General features: G+C 30.0%; 3 protein-coding genes across 5 annotated transcripts; 1 reads left to right on the top strand and 2 right to left on the bottom strand.

Moving 5' to 3' along the window:
* Positions 1-1,787: 1,787 nt before the first annotated feature.
* Positions 1,788-6,714, bottom strand: LOC113846452. 2 transcript variants are annotated; one of them, XM_027474748.1, is made up of 9 exons: positions 6,342-6,714; positions 6,013-6,216; positions 5,869-5,926; positions 5,580-5,642; positions 4,935-5,010; positions 3,983-4,098; positions 3,300-3,389; positions 3,080-3,211; positions 1,788-2,393 (listed from the first exon to the last, which is right to left on the bottom strand). In XM_027474748.1, the coding sequence occupies exons 1-9, from the start codon at positions 6,695-6,697 to the stop codon at positions 2,259-2,261; spliced, it is 1,230 nt and encodes a 409-aa protein (XP_027330549.1). In that variant the 5' UTR covers positions 6,698-6,714; the 3' UTR covers positions 1,788-2,258. The 2 variants fall into 2 exon arrangements, with proteins under 2 accessions (XP_027330549.1, XP_027330550.1); XM_027474749.1 differs by lacking the exon at positions 3,300-3,389 and having other exon boundaries at positions 1,882-2,393.
* Positions 6,715-13,146: 6,432 nt separating this feature from the next.
* LOC113846545 (RNA demethylase ALKBH9B-like) lies at positions 13,147-17,327 on the top strand. 2 transcript variants are annotated; one of them, XM_027474948.1, is made up of 6 exons: positions 13,147-13,438; positions 13,548-14,036; positions 15,738-15,823; positions 15,959-16,269; positions 16,418-16,489; positions 16,574-17,327. In XM_027474948.1, the coding sequence occupies exons 1-6, from the start codon at positions 13,246-13,248 to the stop codon at positions 16,863-16,865; spliced, it is 1,443 nt and encodes a 480-aa protein (XP_027330749.1). In that variant the 5' UTR covers positions 13,147-13,245; the 3' UTR covers positions 16,866-17,327. The 2 variants fall into 2 exon arrangements, with proteins under 2 accessions (XP_027330749.1, XP_027330748.1); XM_027474947.1 differs by having other exon boundaries at positions 13,155-13,486.
* A 1,810-nt stretch (positions 17,328-19,137) lies between these two features.
* LOC113847657 (E3 ubiquitin-protein ligase AIP2) lies at positions 19,138-22,544 on the bottom strand. The gene is made up of 5 exons (XM_027476889.1): positions 22,244-22,544; positions 21,067-21,292; positions 20,713-20,915; positions 19,571-19,786; positions 19,138-19,427 (listed from the first exon to the last, which is right to left on the bottom strand). Exons 1-5 carry the CDS (start codon positions 22,388-22,390, stop codon positions 19,278-19,280), a joined length of 942 nt encoding a protein of 313 aa, XP_027332690.1. The 5' UTR covers positions 22,391-22,544; the 3' UTR covers positions 19,138-19,277.
* Positions 22,545-23,635: the final 1,091 nt, after the last annotated feature.

Below are 23,635 nucleotides of genomic sequence, written 5' to 3'. Positions count from 1 at the left end.
ATTTCAATCAATAATCTCGAGCTCAAATCTTAAAAATCTTGTATTAAATATTTGGATGAAATTTACCATTTGATCTTACCTGAATCACTGAATCAAGATAGATTGTCTCCTCTAAAAAATTTTATAATCTAAATCTAGATTAAAAATAAAAGGGTAAAAATCACCCACACTTTCCTATTCCTACTCACCTTTCTTTGTGAGCAAATGTGAGCACCACCAACATTGCCAACCTTACTCTTGACAGGTGGTGACCCTATCCTTTGGTCCCATTGGCAAAAGGTGGGATAAGGCAAGGCTTCCACTTTTGTTAACATTAGTCTGTAGAGTTAATTTTAAACAATTAAAAAAGGTCATTTTTATTGAAATTAATTATCAAATTGATTCCTATATTTGACATTATTTTTTTTAATCCCTATATTTTGATTCTTATAAGAAAAGTCATTTATGAACCAATCCTTATCACTTATAAAATTAGAACAAAGTTAAATTTAATCCATATAATTGACACTATTTTTGGTTTAATCCCCATACTTAAACTTTTTTTTATTATTATTCCTACATATGAAAGCTTTACATTTTGTTCTCACACATGACATATTACTTTTGCTTTAGTCACTGCATAACAGAGACTAACTTAAATAAAGAGAAATTCATATAGTGACCAAATGTTGAGTTTTTTCTTATAGGGATAAAATCCGAAAGCAAGTCAAGTATAAGGAGTAACATTATAAGTTAATCAAAAAAAGAAAATATTTATACTTTTGTATTTTGATATAGTAAATATTTTATATTTCAATAAAAAATTATCTCTTTTAATTACTTAATACCGACCTTAAAGACTAATATTAGTAATTTATTATATAAATATGGCAGTTTAAAATTGAAATGAAATAACAAATCCTTGCTTTAAGCCAAAAGCAAAAAAAAAAAAAACATGAACTAAGCCAATTAGTTTTTAAAACCGAATCAAAGGAAAAATATTGGTTTGGCTTAGTTAGTATTATTTTTTTTACCAAACACTTCTTAAATAAATACTTTTTTTTTTCTTTTCATAATTCAATTTACAAAAAAGTTGCCTTAAAAAGTTTCATAGAAACATATATAAGTTTGTAAATAAAATAAAATAAAAATATATTTGTGTAAAATTGGTTTAATTTACAACCACAACTGTGACTGCATCAGCCATATATGTCTATTGTTTTTACAATTTCAATAATTACAATGCAACCAAAATTTAAAATCATGATCTAGGTGAATTTCAATTTTTTTTTTATTCAAGCTCTAGTATTTAGCAATACAATTTGACACACTAAAGACCAAGTAACAGATTTATGATGGATCACTCCCACAGTCATTTCAAGCCATAAGAGCAGGTCTTACCCATCCTTTTGTTGCATATATGACTACATCCACATGGTTTTTCTTCTTGAAAAGTGTTATGAACACACATTCTAACATTTTTTTTTATCACACTCTCAAATATTAATTAAAATTTATTAAAAAAATATAAAAATATGAGTGAGACTCGTTAAATTAAAAGTAAAACTCACAAATTTTGGATTTCTAGTAAACTCAACTAATAATTAAGAGTCTTTCGAGGAGTGTATTGCTAGCACTTTGCTTCATTCTTTGCCGATATTAGTATTCATCTATAGAATAACTTGAAATAGCTTTTATAATCTGAAATTGCAAGCAGATGAGCCGTCTGTCAAATTTGCCTGAAATTTAGAGGCTCTAAACTCTAAAGTCAAGACTTATACTGAATTACGAAGACTTCTAACCATATAGAATGGCATTCAGCCTATATATGTGCATAACTTTGATAGAAAAGAAGCATGTGCAAACGTACATCAATCATTAATGATATTAGCTACAGCGCCGTATTTTGATCTTTAATCTGTAAGTCATATACATTACATAGGGTTTCAATTAATCACCTTCGGATTTAAAGTTCCAATCCCAAAACATGCATTATCCTGCTTAGAGAAATGCTAGCAACTTAGTCTCTAACATACTTTTTCAAATACATTTTATTATTGGCTAAAATTTATTAGAAATCACAAAAATCATAGGAATCTCACTCTTAATTTAATGATTTGCATTCATATTTTCGTAGTCTTCAATAAATTTTAGTCAATAACTAAGAATGTTTTAGAAAAAATATGCTAGATAATATATTTCTACGTTACCACTTCTCATCTTGCATATAGCCAAAATTATACTGTATTAAGTACGCAATGCAAGTCTTCTCTGGCACTTCAATCCTCAAAGCCTCTAAACCATTCGCTAATGGTTCTGGCAAGGATTCTGGTCTCATTCAGAGAAAGAGATTTAAGCCCTTGAGCAACAGCATCTGCTGGAGTATACAAGTTACCCACTTGCCATCTTGGTTCCTGATCTCCCAGTGTAACCAGTCAATAATGAAAAGAAAAAATTGAAATGAAATGAAATGTAAGGCTTTTTATTAGGAAAGCAATCATTAGATATTATTATCATAGATCTTCTTTTACACAGAAAGGCAAAGTCATACTTAATTTAAATTAAAAAGAAAAACCTACAAGTCTATGAAAATTCACACTTCCTTCAATCAAATAAATTTGCCATAGTGATAGCAAGATGGTGCGTATATAGGTATGAGTAATGTTCGTATCTATTCTTTTCCGTAAACTTACAAACTTATGGGCACTATTTTAATGCTTCCGCCGCTGTCCATGGTTGTGTCAAAAACTATTTCAGGATATATCCAATTTAGAGAATTTAATTAGTGTATGTGCCATCAAAAAATTAAATAATAAATTAAACAAAGGTAAATCAAGGAAAAATGTTTGATTGAAATATTTTATTTTATTTTCTGGATAAGTTATTCTTGAAATATTAATCACAAAATCTGCTATCCTGCCAGTATTTGAGAAGAGTTAAATCTATCAACTTACATAGCATATATCAAATATTTCATTTTTCAAATAAAGCAATATGCATGTGTACCAAGTCATTGCCATGACAACTCAGAAGCAGATTCCAGCAAAGAGGAAAACTTCACTGTAATATGGTACAGAAGGAGGATGCAAAGATGTTTTACCTGAATGCATGGTGTGATGTGGTTACCACTTAATTGTACTTTTTCTAATTTTCCACCCAATGACTCCACACGAGTTTTTATTGTTTCTTCAAGAATATCTGTCTCATCAATTGGGTCAAAATTGAACTTCACCTACAGAGACAGATAGACATCAGACCCATCTTACCAATGACCACCATCTTTCAAGAATAGGTTAGAAGGTATAGGGCATCAGACAAACCAACAGTGTGTGTTCAACATTATATGAACATTTAAAGCAATCTCGGTTTTCGGATGGTGTTGGCTTGAACTCTGATATTCCTTGTGTAACCTGACAGATATATATGCATCAACAAAATACACTCAGACACACACACACTCATTAAGAGGTAATATAAGTTATGTGTTAAGATATCTCACATCGGTTAGGAATAACACAAAGAGACACACACATACTCATTTAGAGGTAAAATAAGTTATACCTATTTAATAATAGGAATCATTAATACATGATTTAAATAATAAAATATTTACTTACCTAATTACCATAATTACAAAGATATTAACTTTTCTATTTACAGCATTATTATAATTACATATTTCCAACAATAAGAATCACAGTCAACTAAAGACACAAGTACTCAACCATTCTCAAGTTTGGCTTCATACTAGTGAATCATTTTTAATCATAGTAGATCAATGGTCACAAAGATCATCCTAATTATGTATACATTGAGTTCAGATATAATATGCATCAAATAGAAGAAAAATTAACTAGAAAAAAAAAAATCAGGGATGCCATAAGCAATATCTGGAGGCACATGAATCAACTCCAAAATTTGACCTACAAGGATTTCCCATTAACACATACCTAATGAAATAAACAGTGTAAAGTAATCTCCAAAATCAAAAATTAACATGTACCTCATTCATTACTGATGGCAACTGATCAACAAATTTAGTTAAGGAATTCAATATTTCCTGCTCACTTTCCTGTAGAATTGATCCAACAGTATCCAGCATCATCTTCCATGCATCTCCTACATAGGTTGGGAGTGACATGCATCATCATTATGGACACACAAATTGTTAATTTATGAAATGATATATGCATACATATATAACTCTATGAACTATGCATGCTATTGAGCTTTTGAACACACCAAAGATTCCAACAAGTGTTGAGGTGGTAGAGCAACAATTGGTTCTGCTGGTTGTAACAGCAGAATTACATCGTTGGAGGATCAACAACAACTTTGAATTTTAGAATAAGACTTTTGATTTAGAACAAATTACTATATCATATCTAAATTTCTAAATTCTCTACATATAAAATCACCTTCCTCTAGTAACTGGTAAAATAATGAATAAGTAGAACTGTAGGATTATATAAAGACACATAATTTTATCACATTCACTTAACAAATTGAGCAATGATGGTAATGTTTCCTTCTGGTGAGACTTTAGTAATTCGAGGAGTAAGTATATGGCCTGTTTGTTTACCCTGGTAGGGTCATGGATCCAATCAAACCACCTGTGTTACAGGTTTACTGTAGGAGGCGTAGGAATTAAAATTAAATGTCGTGACACTTATTGGAGTAGGAAGTTATTTATTCAGAATGTAATTTGTAGCTATTGGAGTTTATAGTTACATATTTAGAATATAATGTGTAATTTCTGTATGAAAGATAGTTATGATAATATTTTTCTTCTCTTGGATAGAGATCGTGCTCTGTAGGAGTTTCTAAAACCCTGGGACAGCAACATTAAATGCTGTATTTCTGTGTTCTATTACATTTCCTATCAATTAAATAACAGTGTTCTATCATACTCCTTTTGAAAACAGCCAAACGAGCGAAGCAAGCTAAGGAGATACCTGATGCATTTCTAGCTATTGAATAAAAAGGAGTTGCTTCCATAACTGCCATCATTTGGTTGACTGCAGGACCCAACTGCAGGGCAGCACTGCAAAGTTTTAGAGCAACATAAAGATGAACTTACAACCATGCTTTATCAGCTGAAATACAGCATGAATTTGAACAGTATGTGGCCCTTTGAAGAACATCTTTGCTCTTTAAGACCATATGAAATTATTTAACAAAGCATGTTGATTTCAGTGGTGTGTTTCAAACATGATCATAACCGGTATTTAGTTTGCCTAAATTTGTTTTCATCTCAACCTTGATCATTTTGTGTAAACCGGATATCCAGGTGAAATACAAAATATCAAGGAATCCTTTCCAAACAACAAATATGTCTCAAAAGAACATATTAAAAGTCATATGTCAAGCAAGTAGTATTTAACATTTATACCTCTATCAGCTCTATGTAGTGTAGCAATCCTCCACAATTTTAGCATCCTCAACCAAACTTAATTCTAACTTTCATAACTAAGTTCTAGTGGTACGGTAAACATAGCCTATTGGTTATTACAACAAGAAGAATCAACCATTATATTAGTCTAGAAAGACTCTTGAATAAATTTAAGTACAAGGATTCAACAAGTATTGAGTGTTAATACCTGTTCAAAGTAAGGGACTGCCTCCGTTGCTGGCCTGTTGTTGTATGAGATTATGGCATTAGCCTTCCACAAGAGATATATACCTTTACGTCACACTCCTTGAATTGCCATAAGTAAATTTTATTGAAGTAAATGAAACTTCACAATGTACATTGTGCTTCCACAAACTAAAATATGCTCATAATAATTTAACTAATAAAATACTCTTGTCCAGTTGAAATATCTAAAAATTATTTTGTGTATAGAGAAGTACAATCCTGTGCTGTGGAAGCCACAAAAATAACCAAACCTTGGGTATTTTCTCAGAAAATAAGCTTCCTGTGAGTAGTTGAAGTAGTGCACCATTGCTACAGATTTCAAAAAACAAGAAAAACATTACTTTCTTGACATTAATTCAGTAAGACAGATACTAAACATTAAGCAATCCACCAACCTATGGCCAACAGAGAAAAGAGGAAGGCCTTCAAGCTGAGCAGGTGACAAATTGGCTGGAGGCAACCCAGATATGAGGATTGTATCCAAACAAGTGTGGAACCTTTCATATACTTGTTTGGCTGCTTGAGCATGGTCAAATGTCACATTATAAGGCACCACCACCACAACAAAACCTTCCTTAGCCAAAAACTCAATAAGGTAGCTGCAAATTGCAAATCAATTATAAAAAATAAAACTTATCAACTTTACCCAATTGGGAAAAGCAGCTATTAATGACAGAGAACAAAATTTGCATTGAAAAAACAAACGAGTAACAGAAAGTAATACCCATAAGTAACTTCAGGAATAGCACCAATAAAGGCACCACCAATGAATTTGATTATTGCTCGAGGCTTGGCACGATTTGGAGTAGGTGGAAACACCAAACAAGAGTCCAACTTGGTGTACATCTTGCTATTGACTCTAATACTTGTGTCTCCACCAACATAAACATCAGAAACCATCTTTGTAGTACCTTTCACCATTCTAGCAGAAAGAGCGTGAAAGTGGAAGCTTTTACTGAATAAACCATTTGGGTGTGTGTGTCTCAATGCACCAAACCCAGACAGGGTCTTAGTATTCTTCAAAGATAATATGTATTTGAAATCTGAGCCTAAGACGAAGGAGGAGGTAGCCATATCCATTATCTACTGAAATGCAACTGAATATGGGAAATGAATAATAATAATAATTAAAAGAACTCACTGTCCTGTAAGAAGTGGGGTCCAAAATAAAGTAATGAATTATTATTAAATATATAAATTTTGTGCTCCTCAGTTGTTTAGAGTAACTTTCATGTTATTGGATGTTGCAGAGGTTGCCACATATGTTGAAGATTCCGCCACGATTTTGAGGTCTTTCCCGGTCATTTTTTCAAAAGATGTCCGATGTTAACCAATGAATCTAGTTCTGAAAAAATATCCTTTATTATCATGAAAATAAATATTAAAAAGTGATTTATTTTTTTTATGTTTAACAATTTTATTTTTAAAGTCCTATAAAAAGTTAAGAATTTATTACGATATTCATAATATAATATATTTTTAAAAATTAAAAATTATAATTCTTTTCATATTTTAAAAATTAAAAATTATTTATATCTCTTCTAAATAAATTACTAACTCATCAAATTTTAAAAATTAAAAAATAATTATATATTAAGATAAAATTCACTTTCATCGCATAATTTTTTTATTCAATTTATGTTCAATATTCTTGTTAATGAAGACTTGAAAAGTTAGGGTAGTATAAAAAATTAATAAAATAAAAAATAAAAATATGTATTTTGATTTGTCAGAAATGAAAAATAGATATTTAAAAAGTTAATTTGTTTACAATTCGAGATTTGAAAATAAGTATTTGATATTAGTGATAAAAAGATAGAATTTTGAGTATAAGAAAAAAAAAATAGAAAAGAAAAATTGTCAAAAACTATATTAGAAATCTAAAAAAAATGATGAATAGTAACAAATATTACATGTATCACGACAAAATTTGCAAACGAAGATAAGGTCTTTAGCATAAAATAACATATTTGAAATTTTTTAAAAGTTAAAAAACTAAAATAAAAAAATAAAAAAATAAATTTTATAATAAAGTTAAGGGATGAAAAAAGTAATTTTGCTTAATAATTATTACACATATAAAAGGATTATAAAATATTTTTTAATTTACAACACATTTAAAAATTATTATTTTTTATTTTGAAATGAAAGGATTGGTCGTAGTTCTTTTTCTTGTTACAAAAGTTTTGCTTGCTTGTTTAAGTACAATTATTAGTCTAATTTAAAAGGTTTATTCGTTTTTTATTTTTAATTTGGATATAATATGTTGATCGTAAAAATCAAACAGTAAGTTTTAACAGTAAATTTCCATTCTCTAGAGCCAAGAACGTAAATGCGGACAAAATTTGTTTTACTTGTGTGTTTTATTTAACTAGTATATTTTTTTTTTTTGCACTGCATTTATTATTAAATTAAATTAAAAATATTTACATAAATAATTACCAATATACTGTATGATTACTTTTTTTTTTTTGCTATTACTGTATGATTACTTTTCAATTTTATAAATTTTAAAAAGTAAATATTATAATAATCAATAATTAATATTTTATTATATTAAATAAAATTAAATAAAAATGTAAATTGAAAAATTAAAATTAATACTAAATTAAAAAAGAAACTAATAATGTTAAAAAAAAGCTAGTTAAAACGTTATAGAAAAAACTAACTCCTAGAAACACTCCATTTTTAAAATAATAAATTTTTATATAAAAATGGATCGGTGTGAAAATGTCGACTCATTTGAATGGACCAAAAAATGCTGATTTAACTTAGCCAACTAACTCGATGGATAGCTTATGAATTGATTTACTAAAATTAAAAATAATAAATAATTGTTAAAAAAATTTTAAAACTCGTTTTAATTTTGAGTGAGGATATAAAAACAAAATGATTTGTCAATTATACCCACATCACTTATTCATAGTGAGAAATTTAGGGTTTAAAGGATTTGATTAAAAAAATAGGATAAAATAAATTATTCTATTTTATTTTTATTTATTGTTAATAAATTAATAAAATGAGATAAATTTACTTTGTTAGTGTATCATATATATATTTTTAAAGTAAAATTTTATTCTATGTAAAGCGTTGGGTTAGGAAAAGACACGTCTAAATGTATACTTAGCTAGTGAAATAGTTTGATATGTGCATGAAATGAAATGAAGCAGTACTCTTGTTTGGCTCATATTCGGTGCATCAAACAGTACTTGTGTATGCTGTGAGGGTCTAAAGTGAATGTTGTGAGGGTTGCATTTCATATTTCATTTCTCCATTAACTCATTTTTTAAAAATTTTTAATTTTAATATATCTTTTTTATATAACTTTATAAAAAAGTGGCGCAGGTAACAAAATTGATACGGGACAATATCAAATTTGGTTATGATTATTTCATGATGACTAAAAATCTAAAAATAAAAAATAATATTATAAAAACTCAAATCAAAATTTGTTGTATTTTAAAAAATTAAAAACCTATCTAACTCAATTATCTTTGTTTAAAAATATGATAAGTTTTAATTCCACTAATTTATTTATTTATTTATAATTCTAAACATGCTATTTTAATTTATTTTTATCTAATAAAAAAATACGCGTTATTGATAATAAACACATATTTATCGAATCTAGATCTTCCACGGTTTATGTAGAAATTACAGTCTACAATCTAAATTTACTTAAGCGAATTTAGAAAAAAATGATTTTTGTTTAAATTAAAAATATTTGCTTAAGCGAATTGATAAAAAAATAATTTTCACTAAGCAAAAAAAATTTGCTTAAGCCAAAATTATAAACTTTTTTCTCTTTATATTACAAAAAATTTGAGAAACTTTATGCAATATCATGTGATCAACTATTTCTCAATCACTTTTTCAGAGTTATCGTTATTATAATCTTTATCGTCATTCTCAATAACTTAACTCAATTCTAAATAATTTTACCTTACTAATGATTAGTACAAGTAACACACTAAATAATAACATTTGTGATATTTGTTGGATGATATATGTAAAGGTCTTTAGTAACTAAGTAGTCATTGGTAAGAAATAAAGGTTTTTTAAAAATTTTATAGTTTAGAGATGAAGGAGATAAAGTTTTAATTTTTTTTACAATTTTAGCTTAAGTGAATTTTTTGAGTTAAGTAAAAAATATTTTTTTACTAAATTCGCTTAAGTAAAAATCATTGTTTTTCAATTTCGCTTAAGCAAATTTTTTTTTACTTAAGTGAATTTAGACTACAAGTTGTAGTTGTTGCCAAAACTACAGATAATCCAAATTCATGTTTATTATATTTTCTTATTTCTTAATGCACATAACAAAAGAAAACTGATTTTATTGTTATTTAATAATAATAAATATTTTATTCCTTATATATTTTAATTTCATTTATATAAAAAATTAAATTTAAAAATACTAATACAACATTTAATAACTTATTAGTATATTTATGAGAAACTTTTAACTTTCAAATAAAATTTTTAAATTATGAAATTCAAATTTAAATATTAACACCACAATGATAACAATCATAATAATAAAATTATTATTATATATATTTTTATAGATAAAATTATTTTATTAAATTAAAAAATATTAGATAAAAATCTTCCCAAATAATTTTTAGATTTAAATTGTTAACAATTTTTTTTATCCTTTTTTGAAAAAATATATAATTGATTTCCTTTTATGAATCAAATTGACAGTCTTCTAAATAAAATTTAGGAGTTGGTTTTTTTTTTTTTTTTAACTAATCAAAGAGGCTAAAAGCCTAAAAAAAAGACACTTAAAGGACTTTCCTAGGAGTCCAAAAACCAAAGTAATCAATACCTAGATAGGAATACAAGAAAAGAGGAGTATCCTCTAGAATGAAAAAAGGAACTAATTCCTTTAAGCCTTTTTTGACTAACCTATATATTGGTTCATTTCCCTACAAATGTGGCCAAACTTGATAAATTTAACAAATTTCAAAAGATTTCTCGTCCCTTGAATCATGGGGTACAAAGAGTGAAAACTAGATTGAACACTCAAAATTAAGGACAAGGCTTCCTTTGAATCACTTTCTACCCAAATAGCTTCAACACCTTTATGGATAACTAGTTTGATCCTCATGTAAATGCCCCATAGCTCGACTTCTAAAGGAGAACATAGGTCAAGTCTACCATAGAACCCAGCAATGAAATTTTCTTGAAAGTCCTGAAGAAGACCGCCATAAGCAGTCATTCCCTTCACAACAGAAATTGCACCATCAACATTTAATTTCAGCTACCCAAAGGTAGGAAGGATCCATTTTAGAGAGATTATATCCTTAGATAACTTGGAGAGATTATTGAAGGGTTCTTGCAACAATCATTAAAAAACTCAAAATCACAGAGAATTTTTTGAGCTAAGATATTAGACTAGATAACACTATTTTGGAAAATAAAAGCATTTCTATTCTTCCAAATATGTCAAACTATAATCCCAAACAATATGTCCCAGCAGTAGATATTATTAAGAGACTCATTAGATAAATTTAGAGACAACCAACTATTCCAACCGGGATTGAAAAATTGAACAAAATAGTTAGATAATATAAAATGATTCCAAACATCTCTAGCAAAAGGACAGTCACGTAAAACATGCATGAGAGTTTTAGGAGCCTCATTGCATTTAGAACAGATTGAGTTATATGTCATTCTTCTCTTGAACTGTTCCTCATTAGTAAGAAGCTTACCATGAGAAATTTTTCAAAGAAAGAACTTAATCTTAGAGGGACCATCTCACTTTCAAACCAATTTAAAAACATTCTTAGCTGGATAGTTGGAAAGAGATGATTTAATAGTAAGTTGATAAGCAGATTTCAAAGAGAAAGACCCGTTAATGGTCAGGCTTCAGAACAACAAATCTTAACCTTTAGAAGGGAGTTTAAGCTGAGTAATAAGATGGTAAATACTATCAGAGAGTAAGGAAGACAACTTATCCCAATTCCAAACTCCCCTAGAAGAGAAAATGGCTACATGTAAGTCAAGATCTAAATCATGAATAGGTTGAATAACATATTTATGAAGATCCCTAATGAGGAGAATCCAATTATCAATCTAAAACTTAACATCTAGGCCGTTACCTATGATCTAATTTAATCCTTGAGAAAACAAAGGCCAAACAACAGCTAAACTTTTTCAAAGAGGAGAAAAATGCTGACCAGAACCAATATTAGGTCTTTGATCTATAGAAAACTTGTACTTACTTTTAACAACTTGGACCCATAAATCATTAGGAGAGGTAACAAGCCTCTAGCATAATTTCATAAGATAAGCCTTATTAAACATATGGAGATCTTTAAATTCAAGACCTCTATTATCTTTGGGTTTACAAATTTTGTTCCAAGAAATTAGATGACACTTACTCCCTCTCAAAGATTTCCAAATAATTTTTTTTACAAATGCTATTTATTTCATTACAAATAGCAGTAGGGATAAAATGCACTTACATAATATAAGATGGAATACTCATGAGACAAGACTAAGCAAGAGTGACCCTGCAAGAGATAAATAATTCATTTTCCAAAGGGATAATTTCTTCCTAACTTTATCAATAAAAAAATTAAAATAATATTTATTTAATTTCTGATGAGTAGTAGAGATTCCTAAATATTTACCCAACTAAGAGAAAGAAAAAATGTGTAAAGAGTTACTAATAGAATGAATTAGGACAGAGTTAGTGTTTTTAAAGAAAAAGAGGAAGAATTTAGTGTAATTAATTTTTAATCTAAAAGTTAAACAAAATTCATTAAGGACATTAATAAAATGAGATGATTTTTTCTTTTAAAGCATCGTAACATCACTTTCCACGTTAATAATAACGCAGAACCCTAAACCATAATTAATATTTATTTTTCAGTCTTCTATTTCCTCACCAATAGATAAAAAAACAAAAAATTGTTTGCAACTTGATATAATTTTCATAAATACAGTTTTATCATTAAAAAAATTCAAAGTTTTTTTCACATAAAATATTTTTATTAGTCCTACTCTTATAAAATATTATTTTTATATTATTTCTTCAGTTAAGCTTAATATATCATAATTTGACAAGTCAAATACCTTCCCTTAGAAATAAATACTTAACTGACGTATCTTTTATGTGTTTTATTAAGTTATAATCTTTATTTTTTTTTCTTATGACAAAAAAAAGTTATAAATCTTGATAAAGTAAGTTTTTTAAAAAATTAATAACTTTCTAGATAATGAAATTTTGACAATAAAGATAGTAAGTTTTTTAAAAAATAACTTTCTAGATAGTGAAATTTTGACAAGAAAGATAAAACTTAAGAAAGTAAAACACAAACAAAAATTTAAATTTTAAATTTTGATTTCTTTATTTAAATGACTAAAAACTAATACTATCTGTGTCATTATCTTTATCTTTCAAAATATACTTAAAACAGAAGAAAACATCTTTAAATATCTTCTTTTAAAGATAGATTAAATATATTTTCTTAGAAATTTTAACTCGTAGTATATTTATTTTGTCTTATAATTATTATTGTAAAATTCACTGGAAGGAAGAAGCAAGCAGAGTATCTTTTTGTGCGGTCTCTTTTCTCTCTTTCCATTCTCCGATTCTGCATCCGAGTTGACTCAGCGCCATGGACGACCACCAAGAGCAACAAGAACGTCAACCTAACGCTTCCAACACCGACCCTTTTCTCCTCAACTACACAACTTCCGATCTCAGAACAGCTTCTGAGTTTCTTGCCACCTGGCTTCCCTTCCTCTCGCGAGATCTCTGCACCGGCTGCACCGAATCACTCTCCGATCGCATTCGCTCCATCGACCCAGGTCACAAAACCCTCACTTTCCTTCTAAATTCTCGAGTTTTCGAACTGGGTCTCGCTTCGTTTCGCGTTTTACTTCTGACGCTGTTTGGTTACTTTGCTTGCACGTGCAGGGCCTCAAAACGACACCGTCGACGAGGTAAACGATGGTGAAGATAACTGTGACGCACATTCTCTTGGGAGTTGGAAAGATGGAGCAGAGGTGACTTCTAATGTGGAGAGTCCAAACCCAAGAATGTCTTGGGCCGATATGGCCCAAGAAGATGATGAGTTTGGTGAAGAAGAGCATGAACCTAATGATAACAATAATAATAGCAACAACAATGGTGTTAATGTTGTGGTCGCTGATTCAAATGCTTTTGAAGTGACTAAGGTTGTTGCTGAGAAACCTACTTTGCCTAGGGAGCAGAGGGAGTACATAAGGTTCATGAATGTGAGGCGTGAGAAAGACTTCTTTTGCTTTGAGAGGGTTAATGGGAAGCTTGTGAATATTCTTGAAGGAATTGAACTCCACACTGGGATTTTTAGTGCTGCCGAGCAGAGAAGGATTGTTAATTATGTTAGTTCTCTGCAGGAGAAGGGCAAAAAGGGTGAATTGAAAGGTTTGTTATCTCATCTCACCCTTTTATGTCATTTGTTTTGTTTTTATCTTTTTTGGTTTTTTGTTGTGCGCTTTTCTGCTTTATTGTTTTGTTGTTGTTTAATGATGCAATAATTGACCTCTGACTTTAATTAAATCCTTGCTGTTTGATGAATTTACATTTGTGAAAGAAGGAAAAAAGCTGTGCCTAATGCAATTTAATGTGTGTCCAAAATTGTAGACATTCTGCTGCATGGCATCTAGATGCTACGAATTTAATGTAAATAGTAAATATTCAATTTGACATTTGTTACTTGTGTTGCTTTAGTCCTGAAAGTTTCTGTTTATCCAAATTGTTCTCTGGAGGGATGAATTTGTTAACTAGAAGACAACTTTGGTGGGGTGATTTTGTTAGCAAGTTGAGAATTTTGGGGTCCAATTTGTATACACAAAGTTTTGGGGGATTAAAGCAACACAAGTAACATCTTTCATGGATTGAACTGTATATTTCCTCTTAATAGAAATGTAATCTGATTATTTATAGCATTCCTCTGCTTAGCTGCTGAATAGTTTAAAGTAATATCAGGAATTTGATGATCTATAACTGCAACTTCGTATTGATTTATATTATTGGTTAGTATCTCGCAATCCTACTGAGTCTGATAGATGCTAAATGTGAATAATGGTGATATATGCCTAGCAATAGTTATCATTCTTGGATAGTAACATGTAGCTGCCCACCCCAAAAAGACAGCACAGGGCGTGATGGCTGCTATGTTGAAATTTTATATGCAGATTAGCTAATGAATACTATATACATATAAATGCTAAAAAGTTAAAAAAGAATTATTCAAAATTCATTACATGTTCATAATTAATCATAAAAAGTCATAGATTTCAAACAAAACATACAAGTAAATAACTATAAAGGTCAAGCAAACAAACCAAATTCAAAAGACATGTTCATATTTCAAATATAATACATCTTAAACATTCAATAAAAAAGTGAGGGTGTGTATTTCACAGAGAACAGAACATAGGAGGTTGAGGGCTCAGAGTTCAAAACAAGGGTGATTCAGAGTTCAGAGTAGAGAAAAGAATGGAGGGTGGGTGTTGATTTATAAATTAACTAGTCAAGCCTGTCTCATATAAAACAAAATATTAGAACCTTCAATTTACATTCTGAGTATTTTATACCTTTGGCATCATAACTATCAAGTTAGGTGGCTACACTTTGTTGGGTTTCTAACAGTTATCAATAAGGTATGGCTTGTCTCAATCAGGAAGGCATGCATGTGCCTAAATGAACGGACGGTGCCTCAACCAGCTAGAGTCACTGTCCCTTTCTAGTGCCTAACTTCAGCGCTTTTTTATGCCTTGGACTACACTGGCCATGGGAATTACCAAATCTATGTAGATTGTAGACGTAACTTTCATGTTTCCAAAATTTTGAGGATCACCCTGAACTTAGCAGGGCCAATGACTGTGAAACTAATCACATGATTCTTCTCATTTAGGAATAAGCATGGTGGGGCAGATGGGGCTCAATTTACATCCATTGGGCTTTATGCATATTCTAATTAAACATCATAGACACTGAAAACAAAAAAAATAACATTCCTTTTTATGCCCCACTTGGATACAGTTTATTGACAATCTATTAAATATGTCGGTTGGTGTTATTTCTGAGGAACTATATGATGTTAATTGTTAACTTTTTCAGATCGGACGTTTTCTGCTCCACAGAAGTGGATGAGGGGCAAGGGACGTCAAACCATCCAATTTGGGTGCTGTTACAATTATGCTGTGGTTAGTAGTTCTTCGATGCTGTCTTTACATTTTTTTATTTGGAAACCAAGTAATGTAATAATTGGGACCACAGTATAATGGCTATTGAGTTTGATAAAGGAACATATCTCCTAAATTGTAACTTTCTGCTTACAGGACAGAGATGGCAACCCTCCTGGTATTCTTCAGAATGCAATGGTAGACCCTATACCTCATCTTTTCAAGGTCATCATTCGACGCCTGATAAAGTGGCATGTACTCCCTCCTACTTGTGTGCCAGATAGTTGCATTGTTAATATCTATGAAGAAGGGGACTGTATACCTCCACATATAGATAACCATGACTTTGTTCGACCATTTTGCACTGTCTCTTTTCTTAGTGAATGCAATATAGTTTTTGGATCAAACTTAAAGATTGTGGGCCCTGGTGAATTTGATGGTTCATTTGCTATTCCCTTACCTGTGGGGTAAGCATTCTATCTGAATTTATCCATTGTTATGTCTAATTTTTCAACTATGAATGCATAACTTTGGATCTAGTTAACTTGAATTCTTCATCTATTTTCCTACTGTTATTGAGGGTTCAGAATCTTATAAGTCGTCTTTCTTCTCCAGATCTGTACTTGTCTTAAATGGAAATGGAGCTGATGTAGCTAAGCATTGTGTGCCTGCAGTTCCTATGAAAAGGTATTCCTTTTCTGATATATCTTCTCTGTGGCTTTTAAACCAATCCCATTATTGATCTATTCTCTTTGTTAAAACTTTTACTAGGATATCAATAACATTTAGAAGAATGGATGTATCCAAGCGGCCAAATGGGTATGTTCCAGAACCTGATCTTCAAGGGATCCAACCATTGGTCTATGAATTTGAACAGGAAAAAAAGTCAAGTGGACACAGACCTAATCGTCATCTGAAGAGACATAATAAGGACAGGAGAGGTGGCAGGAATGATGCAATGGGATCTGCAACTAGAAGTGATAGGTTTGTGGAGCCTCGTGAGTCGAATCAAAGTTCACCAAGACCCGCAAATAGGTGGAGTAGAGTAAAACCTGGAAGTTGACAGATGCCGAGTTATTAGGATCCAAGGCTCCTGTTGGTTCAACAAGTTTGTCATGGAGGTATCTTCACTTTGGTTTCTGGGGAAGCTTTACAAAAGCAGCAATTTTACTATCACTGCATGCACAAATTGTGGAGTTGTGGTGCTGCTTTGGTTACTTTATTTCCTAAGCCTCAGGCACTAGTGTATATTTGAGTGATCTTTCAAGTCAATAATGGTTGCAATTTGGTGAGAATTTGTCATTATTCGTCTGTTTTTTTAGTACCAAGCTAAAATGTGGCTGGGTTATATATAAGGCCTTCAGTTTTATTTTTAAGCTTGATACTTCATACGGTACTGTTGACTAAATAGAAAATATTCATTGGAGAGTGAGAGGTTCTACATTATTTGTATTTACACAATATACTTGGGTGGATATACACCACATTAATTACGATTGTTTTATGAAGGTTTTGGTATATATGCTAATATTTCTTGTCCAAAATAAGCACAGTTTATGATTGTTTGTGGTATAGTTGATATGACGTGGAAGTGTTATGGCAAGGTTGTTTTATCATTTTAATGGCTAAACATTCTTTGAAACCAATGAGATGATCAGTTGAGTGGCGTCATCCCCATTGATTGATTAGTGGCTCCAATAAACAAGATCCGTGACCCTTCGTTATTTTAGATAAACAGTTGAATTTGAAAAACTAAATCAAACCAATATAGTCCTATTTGATTTATGTATTCGGATTTAAACTGACTGAAATTTCATTGTCTTTATGTTGAGTATTGGTTTCATACTTAAAAACTTGATAACTAGTTGCTCAAACTAATGAACCAAAATTATTTTCCTTATTTTTTTTCTTTTGTTTATATGTATATCATTTTGACTAAAAAGGATAATTATTTGAAATAATCAATCTGAACTTTTTCTCTGATTACATTTTTATATGCACGATTTTTAGTTAAAAGAGATGTTATTTAAACCACTCAAAGTCTCATTTAAATTTCAAAAATAAAAAACATATATAGTCCTAAACCAAAAAGACATACGAATAGAAATAATTCAAGCTGGTTACTAATTTTGAAAGCATTATGAATTAAAATCTATTTTTAGTTTTATAATTAGTTTGTTTTTCCATTTTCATCTTCAAATTTTGATGTTAAATTTTATATTCAAACTACAAAAATCACTTACACTTATTCCCTCATGTTTGATTGGTAAACAATAATGGTTAACTTCGGCAAATTTTGATAATGATAACTACAATGGTTGGAAAGGGAGGGGAAAAAAAGACATTAAAGACAACAATGGCAATGATGGTTCACTAATAATAGCAATAATGACAACGCCGAAGGTTAACTAGTAATGATAGTAATATCATTAGTGATGAATTATTTAAGTGATAACAATAATAGTAACAATAATATTATTAATGATTGATTGGTAGTAGTAATGATAATGATCAATAAGTGATGCCAAGAATAACAACAATGATAGAAGTGCTACAACAATTGTGAAACTAGTTAATTGAAGACAATGTCAATAGGAATGACATTAATGACAATAACCATAATAAAGTTTTTTTTTTTAGAAATATTAAGTTTAAACGTTGCATTACCATTAATACAATTTAAAATTGAAACTATATTGTATGATTTTCTAGAATTGAGTTAAAAGTATATTAAAACTAATTTAAATCTATTATAATCATATATGTTTATTTTAAATTTATATTTAAAAAAATCAAAACCTAAAGATTTGCAACATCCGATATAAGCCCTTAATAAGTAGTTAGAGATGATTGACAAAAAAAATATTCAACAAATATTTGACCACCAAAAATGTTTCCAATAAATATCAGTCGAGCAAAAGCTTCTGATACCTCAGCTATAGAATTTGAGGTGAGGTCTACAGTTTTCCATGTTAAATTGAAGAATGGATGCTCCATGTGTTGATTATCATTCATTGTATGGAAAAATAAATCACAGCTGGCGTTAATCACCTGCAACTTTATTAACAGGTCAGTTTCGTGAAGTTGTTTCACTTATCATTCGTCCGTCAAAATGTAAGAAATCGTTTTGATGTTTTTCCAAAATGATCCTCAAGTTTTGTAGTCCCTTATTCTGTTAATACCAACCATGGACAAATATAATGTGAACCCACTTTCAGAGTTCATGTTTCACCACTCTCCATTGATAGGCTTTCGATGAATCATTACATTTTGGCTTTAAGTGGATAGTTATAACTTGAATGGCTTGTTGGGTTTCATTTTATGAACTCTTGTTAAACACTTGAACATCCCTAAAAAGTTGAGGGGAATTAGCTCTTCAGCTTCAATAATAAAGAATACACTATTCACCAAATGAAAATTAACAAATCCAATATTACAAGAACAACAATATTATTAACCATACTTTAATGGTAATCTAAACATACATGTATTCACCACCTCGAATAGCATTTTCAGCACCTTTCCTCTCTTCTTCGGCTTCCTTTTCGCGCTCCTTCCAGCTCTCATAGGCATGATCATCAGTTTGCAGCTCATAGCGACAGATTGGACAAGAATTGTGCTCATCCTGCCACAAAAAGAATAAAATAGAACATACTTTATATTTAATCACGTCATTCCTTCTAGAATTCCACAGTATCAAATGCATTAAGTTGGTTTCAAAAGGAGAACATAAAATTTCCAGTAGATCTGTGGACTAAGGGAAAATACCAGCCATGGCTTTAGACATGGTGGGTGGAATGTGTGCTTGCATGGCAACTCGTGCATTTTATCATTTAAAACTAAATTCTCTCTGCAAATTGCACACTCTGCATCTTTTCCCAAATTAGCCAGGATTTCCTCTGTGAGAATAATGACTGGAAGTTTTGCCACAACTTCTTTACTAGCAGGAGGAGCTCTTGGAGCTACATGACCTTCATCTACCATCTAACCAAAAAGAAAAAGCAAATTACAGTAAATGCCCCTAATTAAACAATGCAAAGTATAATGATGGAATGGCTGCTCATACTAACAAAATACATATATCAATGAAAAAGCAAGTTGAAAAGAGCAACAGCACGACCAAGAAATTAACAAAGAGTTTGAACTGAGCAGGTTGTTTATAATTATATCTAGTTACCCTTCAGATAATGCATTAACAAATCCACTAAAGCAACCGTGACAAAGAACATTATATATAAGGATTTAAATAGAAGTCAAGTTGATACCTAGGCTGTTTACATTGATACATTAATTTCTTGTGAAGAAGTATCCTATTGAACCTTCAAGTAGCTTTGTTACTTTAATATAATTAGAAGAAAATCTTGTTCAAAGTTGACTAGGTGTACACCAGTTCCTAGTTGAGCCTAAATAATTTGTCCATGATCTCAAATGAATCTAGAATTGCCTGATTTATTTTCATTCAAACAATGACTAAGCCACATCACGAGCCCATTTGTTTAAGATTTTTTTTTCATGAAAAAAACACTTTTTCCAAAAAAAAAAAAAAAAAAAAACACTTCAGTTTTTCAGATTGTATGGTTAAGATCATGAAATCAACAGAAGCTGAAAATAATATGATTTTAGCTATTTGAGAGAAGCTGTTTTGAATAGCTTCTAAAAAAAGTTGAAATTTTAGCTACCCACTAAAATAAGAAGTAATATTTATAATTGTAACCAAACAAAAAGCAACTTCTAAAATTCATTTTTTTAAAAAAGCTGAAACAATTGAGTCCTATACCTCTTTCTTGAAAGTTATCCAAGTACAGAAACTGAAACTAGACATTCAAAGCCATATTTATATTTAAGAGAGAAAAGTTGAAACTGGTAAACAATGGTTATCAGAAACAAATGAAAAGATTTCAGATAAATACCAAGGGCACAACTTCTTCCAATCTATTTATAAGCTCTTGAAGCACATTTGAGGCATCCTCTGGTGTGGTATCATTTGCTGCTGCAGCTTGAGAGGATTCAGCTGCAAAGAGAGTAGCAGCTGTTGTCAAGAGGTTTGACTGCACCAACCATTGAGGTTGTGGTGGTTCTCGATCTACTGTGAGGTGCCCCTCAAAAAGATAACCTGAATCAACACAAAATGCAGTAAACACAAGTAGACAAAGGTAAAATGATTTTGAAACTTCTGAAGGATTCAGACAACACATGAACATGAAAAGCCATAAATAACAACCTAAAGAGAGAAAAAAATTGGGTCATTCTGAAAAGAAAATCACCTCTGTTTGCATGATTATCAGCAGGTTGTGAAGCTTGTAATGGATTTTCCTCTAGATGCAAATGTTCCCTGGCCTGAGCAATGCAAGCCTTCAAGTGCGCCTTCTCAGAAGATTCAGAAACAAGCAAATAAGCCTGCTCAAAAAGGCCCAGACCAGCATTCCAGAAACCTGGTGCAGTATACCTGGTCTTCAACACAGTAGCAACTCGGCATATAACCGAATAAAACTACCAGCAGCAACACCACAGTCAATTACTTGCCCTTTAACTCTTGAGTAAACAATGACAAACATTTTGTTGTAGGTTTAGAGAAAGGGAAGGTTGACCTACTCAAAGGTCACATATGCCACAAACCTCGTCAAGGGTTGTCTTCCAAGAAAACACGGATACAGTACGGGGTACAATGAGACAGAGACATGGAATATTTTTAAAATCAACAAGACACTACTCGACTATAATACAATATACAAAATTAATCTAAAATTCATGTTTTAAAAATTTGTATGAGTCATTGTAACTATGAAATACTAAAATTTATCTAATCATTGTGGTATTCCACTTTGTATACGTTGGTAATTGTAAAATAAAAAATTAAAACAATTGTTAAATTGATTTTCTTGCGGACAATAATAAATCAATAAATAGTAGATTTTTATTAAAAATTATAGCAGTTGATGTTATTAATGCATTAATCATGTGATATTTTATAACTTCCAATAAAAGCTTGCTATATATTCTTCTCTTATTGTGTGTGGTTGAGCACATGTTCAAAAAACCATTTATAAAATGCAATTTCAAGAATTTAAAGCGTTCATACAGTATTCATTATGGACTAACAAAGTGACCCTGCTTCCCAGATGCTTTTACGCATGACATACCGATGAAAATCACTAGGACTCGAGTCAAAATTGTTCAAACATATTAGTAGAATCAATGACTGGCACAATAATCATTGAGCTAGGTTCTCCACACATTTATTTTATATATTATTATCATACACATAACAATATTTATCAGTCCAAGCAAATTCAAAAATAGTTTTTTCGAACCAAACAGAGAAAAAGAAAGCAAACCTAAAAAGCTGTACGGAATTAAATTGAAGAATGCAGCAACAACTGGTAAGACAGTTATAAAGGCAAATTCGAATAAGAATAGAAAAATGAAACGAGGTAAGCATACAGATTTACGAAGAGATGGAGAAGCTGATGGATATGTGCGTTGGAGAAGGGATTTGAGGGACGAAACTGCGCTTTCAAACTTTTGCTTCTTCCCCAATTGTTTCTGCAACTCCTCCAATTCTTGTTTCACCAAATCCTCAGATTCCATCTATGTCCTTCCTTTTGTGTGAGAAACTCAAATTTTAATTCAAATTAAAGTGATTTTTCCTCAGATTTAGATCAAAATATGAAAATTCAGAAACCCTTTGTTCTTCTTTGTTTTTTTATTTTTTCTTATATCCTTCCGAAATCGATTTTCTTCGGCGAGGGGTAACCAGAAAGGATAATCGCCTACGGACGCGACTACGAATCTTCTAGTGGATTTCCGAATTGTTTTTGGCCACGTCATCGGCATGAATTACCTCGAAAATATAAAACGACGTTAACTTCGGTCGTCGTTTGGAAAAAGAGAGTGACAGATTCGGTCGCGCAGCGCGTCGTATTCGAGGATGAACAATCCATGAGCTGTTGCTGACTGTGACATTCTAAAAGTTTGATTCTTCTAGAAATTGTTAAAATTTTTATATTAAAAATTATAAGAATTTTGAATAATTTTAAATTTAATTGCCATTATTAATCTTCAAAATTTAATAAAAAATTAAAATTTATGACATTTATGTATATTAAATTATTAAATTTTGTAATATCTTATTATTTTAATAAATTTTATACATACATAATATTCATATTGCATAGTTTTTATCATATATTAAATAAATAAATAAATATTATCTTTTTATTTTAAAAATTATTAAATAAGTTTAAATTATTTATTTATTATTTTTATAAATTATTAAGATGGTTGATAGGAACAAATTATAAAAGAATAGATAAACTGCACATTTCATCTTTACATTCAACATTATTTATGAATTATTTTATGCATAAAAAAATTATATTTTAATATTTATGATAAATTTTTTATAATAAATACCTCTTTATTGTAATTTTTCATTTTAACATTATTAGGAATTTGTATTTTAAAAAATAATTTTATTGTATATTTATTTAAAATTAAAATATACTTTTAGTACCGGAATTTAACATTTAATTTATGAATTAATTTTCATATTTTTAAAAAATTACTCATATTTTAATTTATATACAAATATTTGATTACGTGTTAACCTAACATTGTTAAAATGACAAGCCGTGACAAGGGCCAAAGTATAACAAAAGTATAAAATGCTTATTGAAGAATTAAAACAATTTATAAAAAATATATATTAATTATAGAAATTAAACTTATATTTCATCCTAAAAAAATATAATACTATTTTCAAATCTTACTACAATATTTATTTCATTTAATTGATGTTTTTATTTTTGTTTAATTATCCTTTTAAAACATTCT

Source organism: Abrus precatorius, unplaced genomic scaffold (genome assembly GCF_003935025.1).
Source record: "Abrus precatorius isolate BTA unplaced genomic scaffold, Abrus_2018 Scaffold8, whole genome shotgun sequence".
Classification (NCBI taxonomy): Eukaryota; Viridiplantae; Streptophyta; class Magnoliopsida; order Fabales; family Fabaceae; genus Abrus; species Abrus precatorius.
Note: the sequence above shows the minus strand (reverse complement) of the source record. Positions and strands in the feature narration are given on the sequence as shown.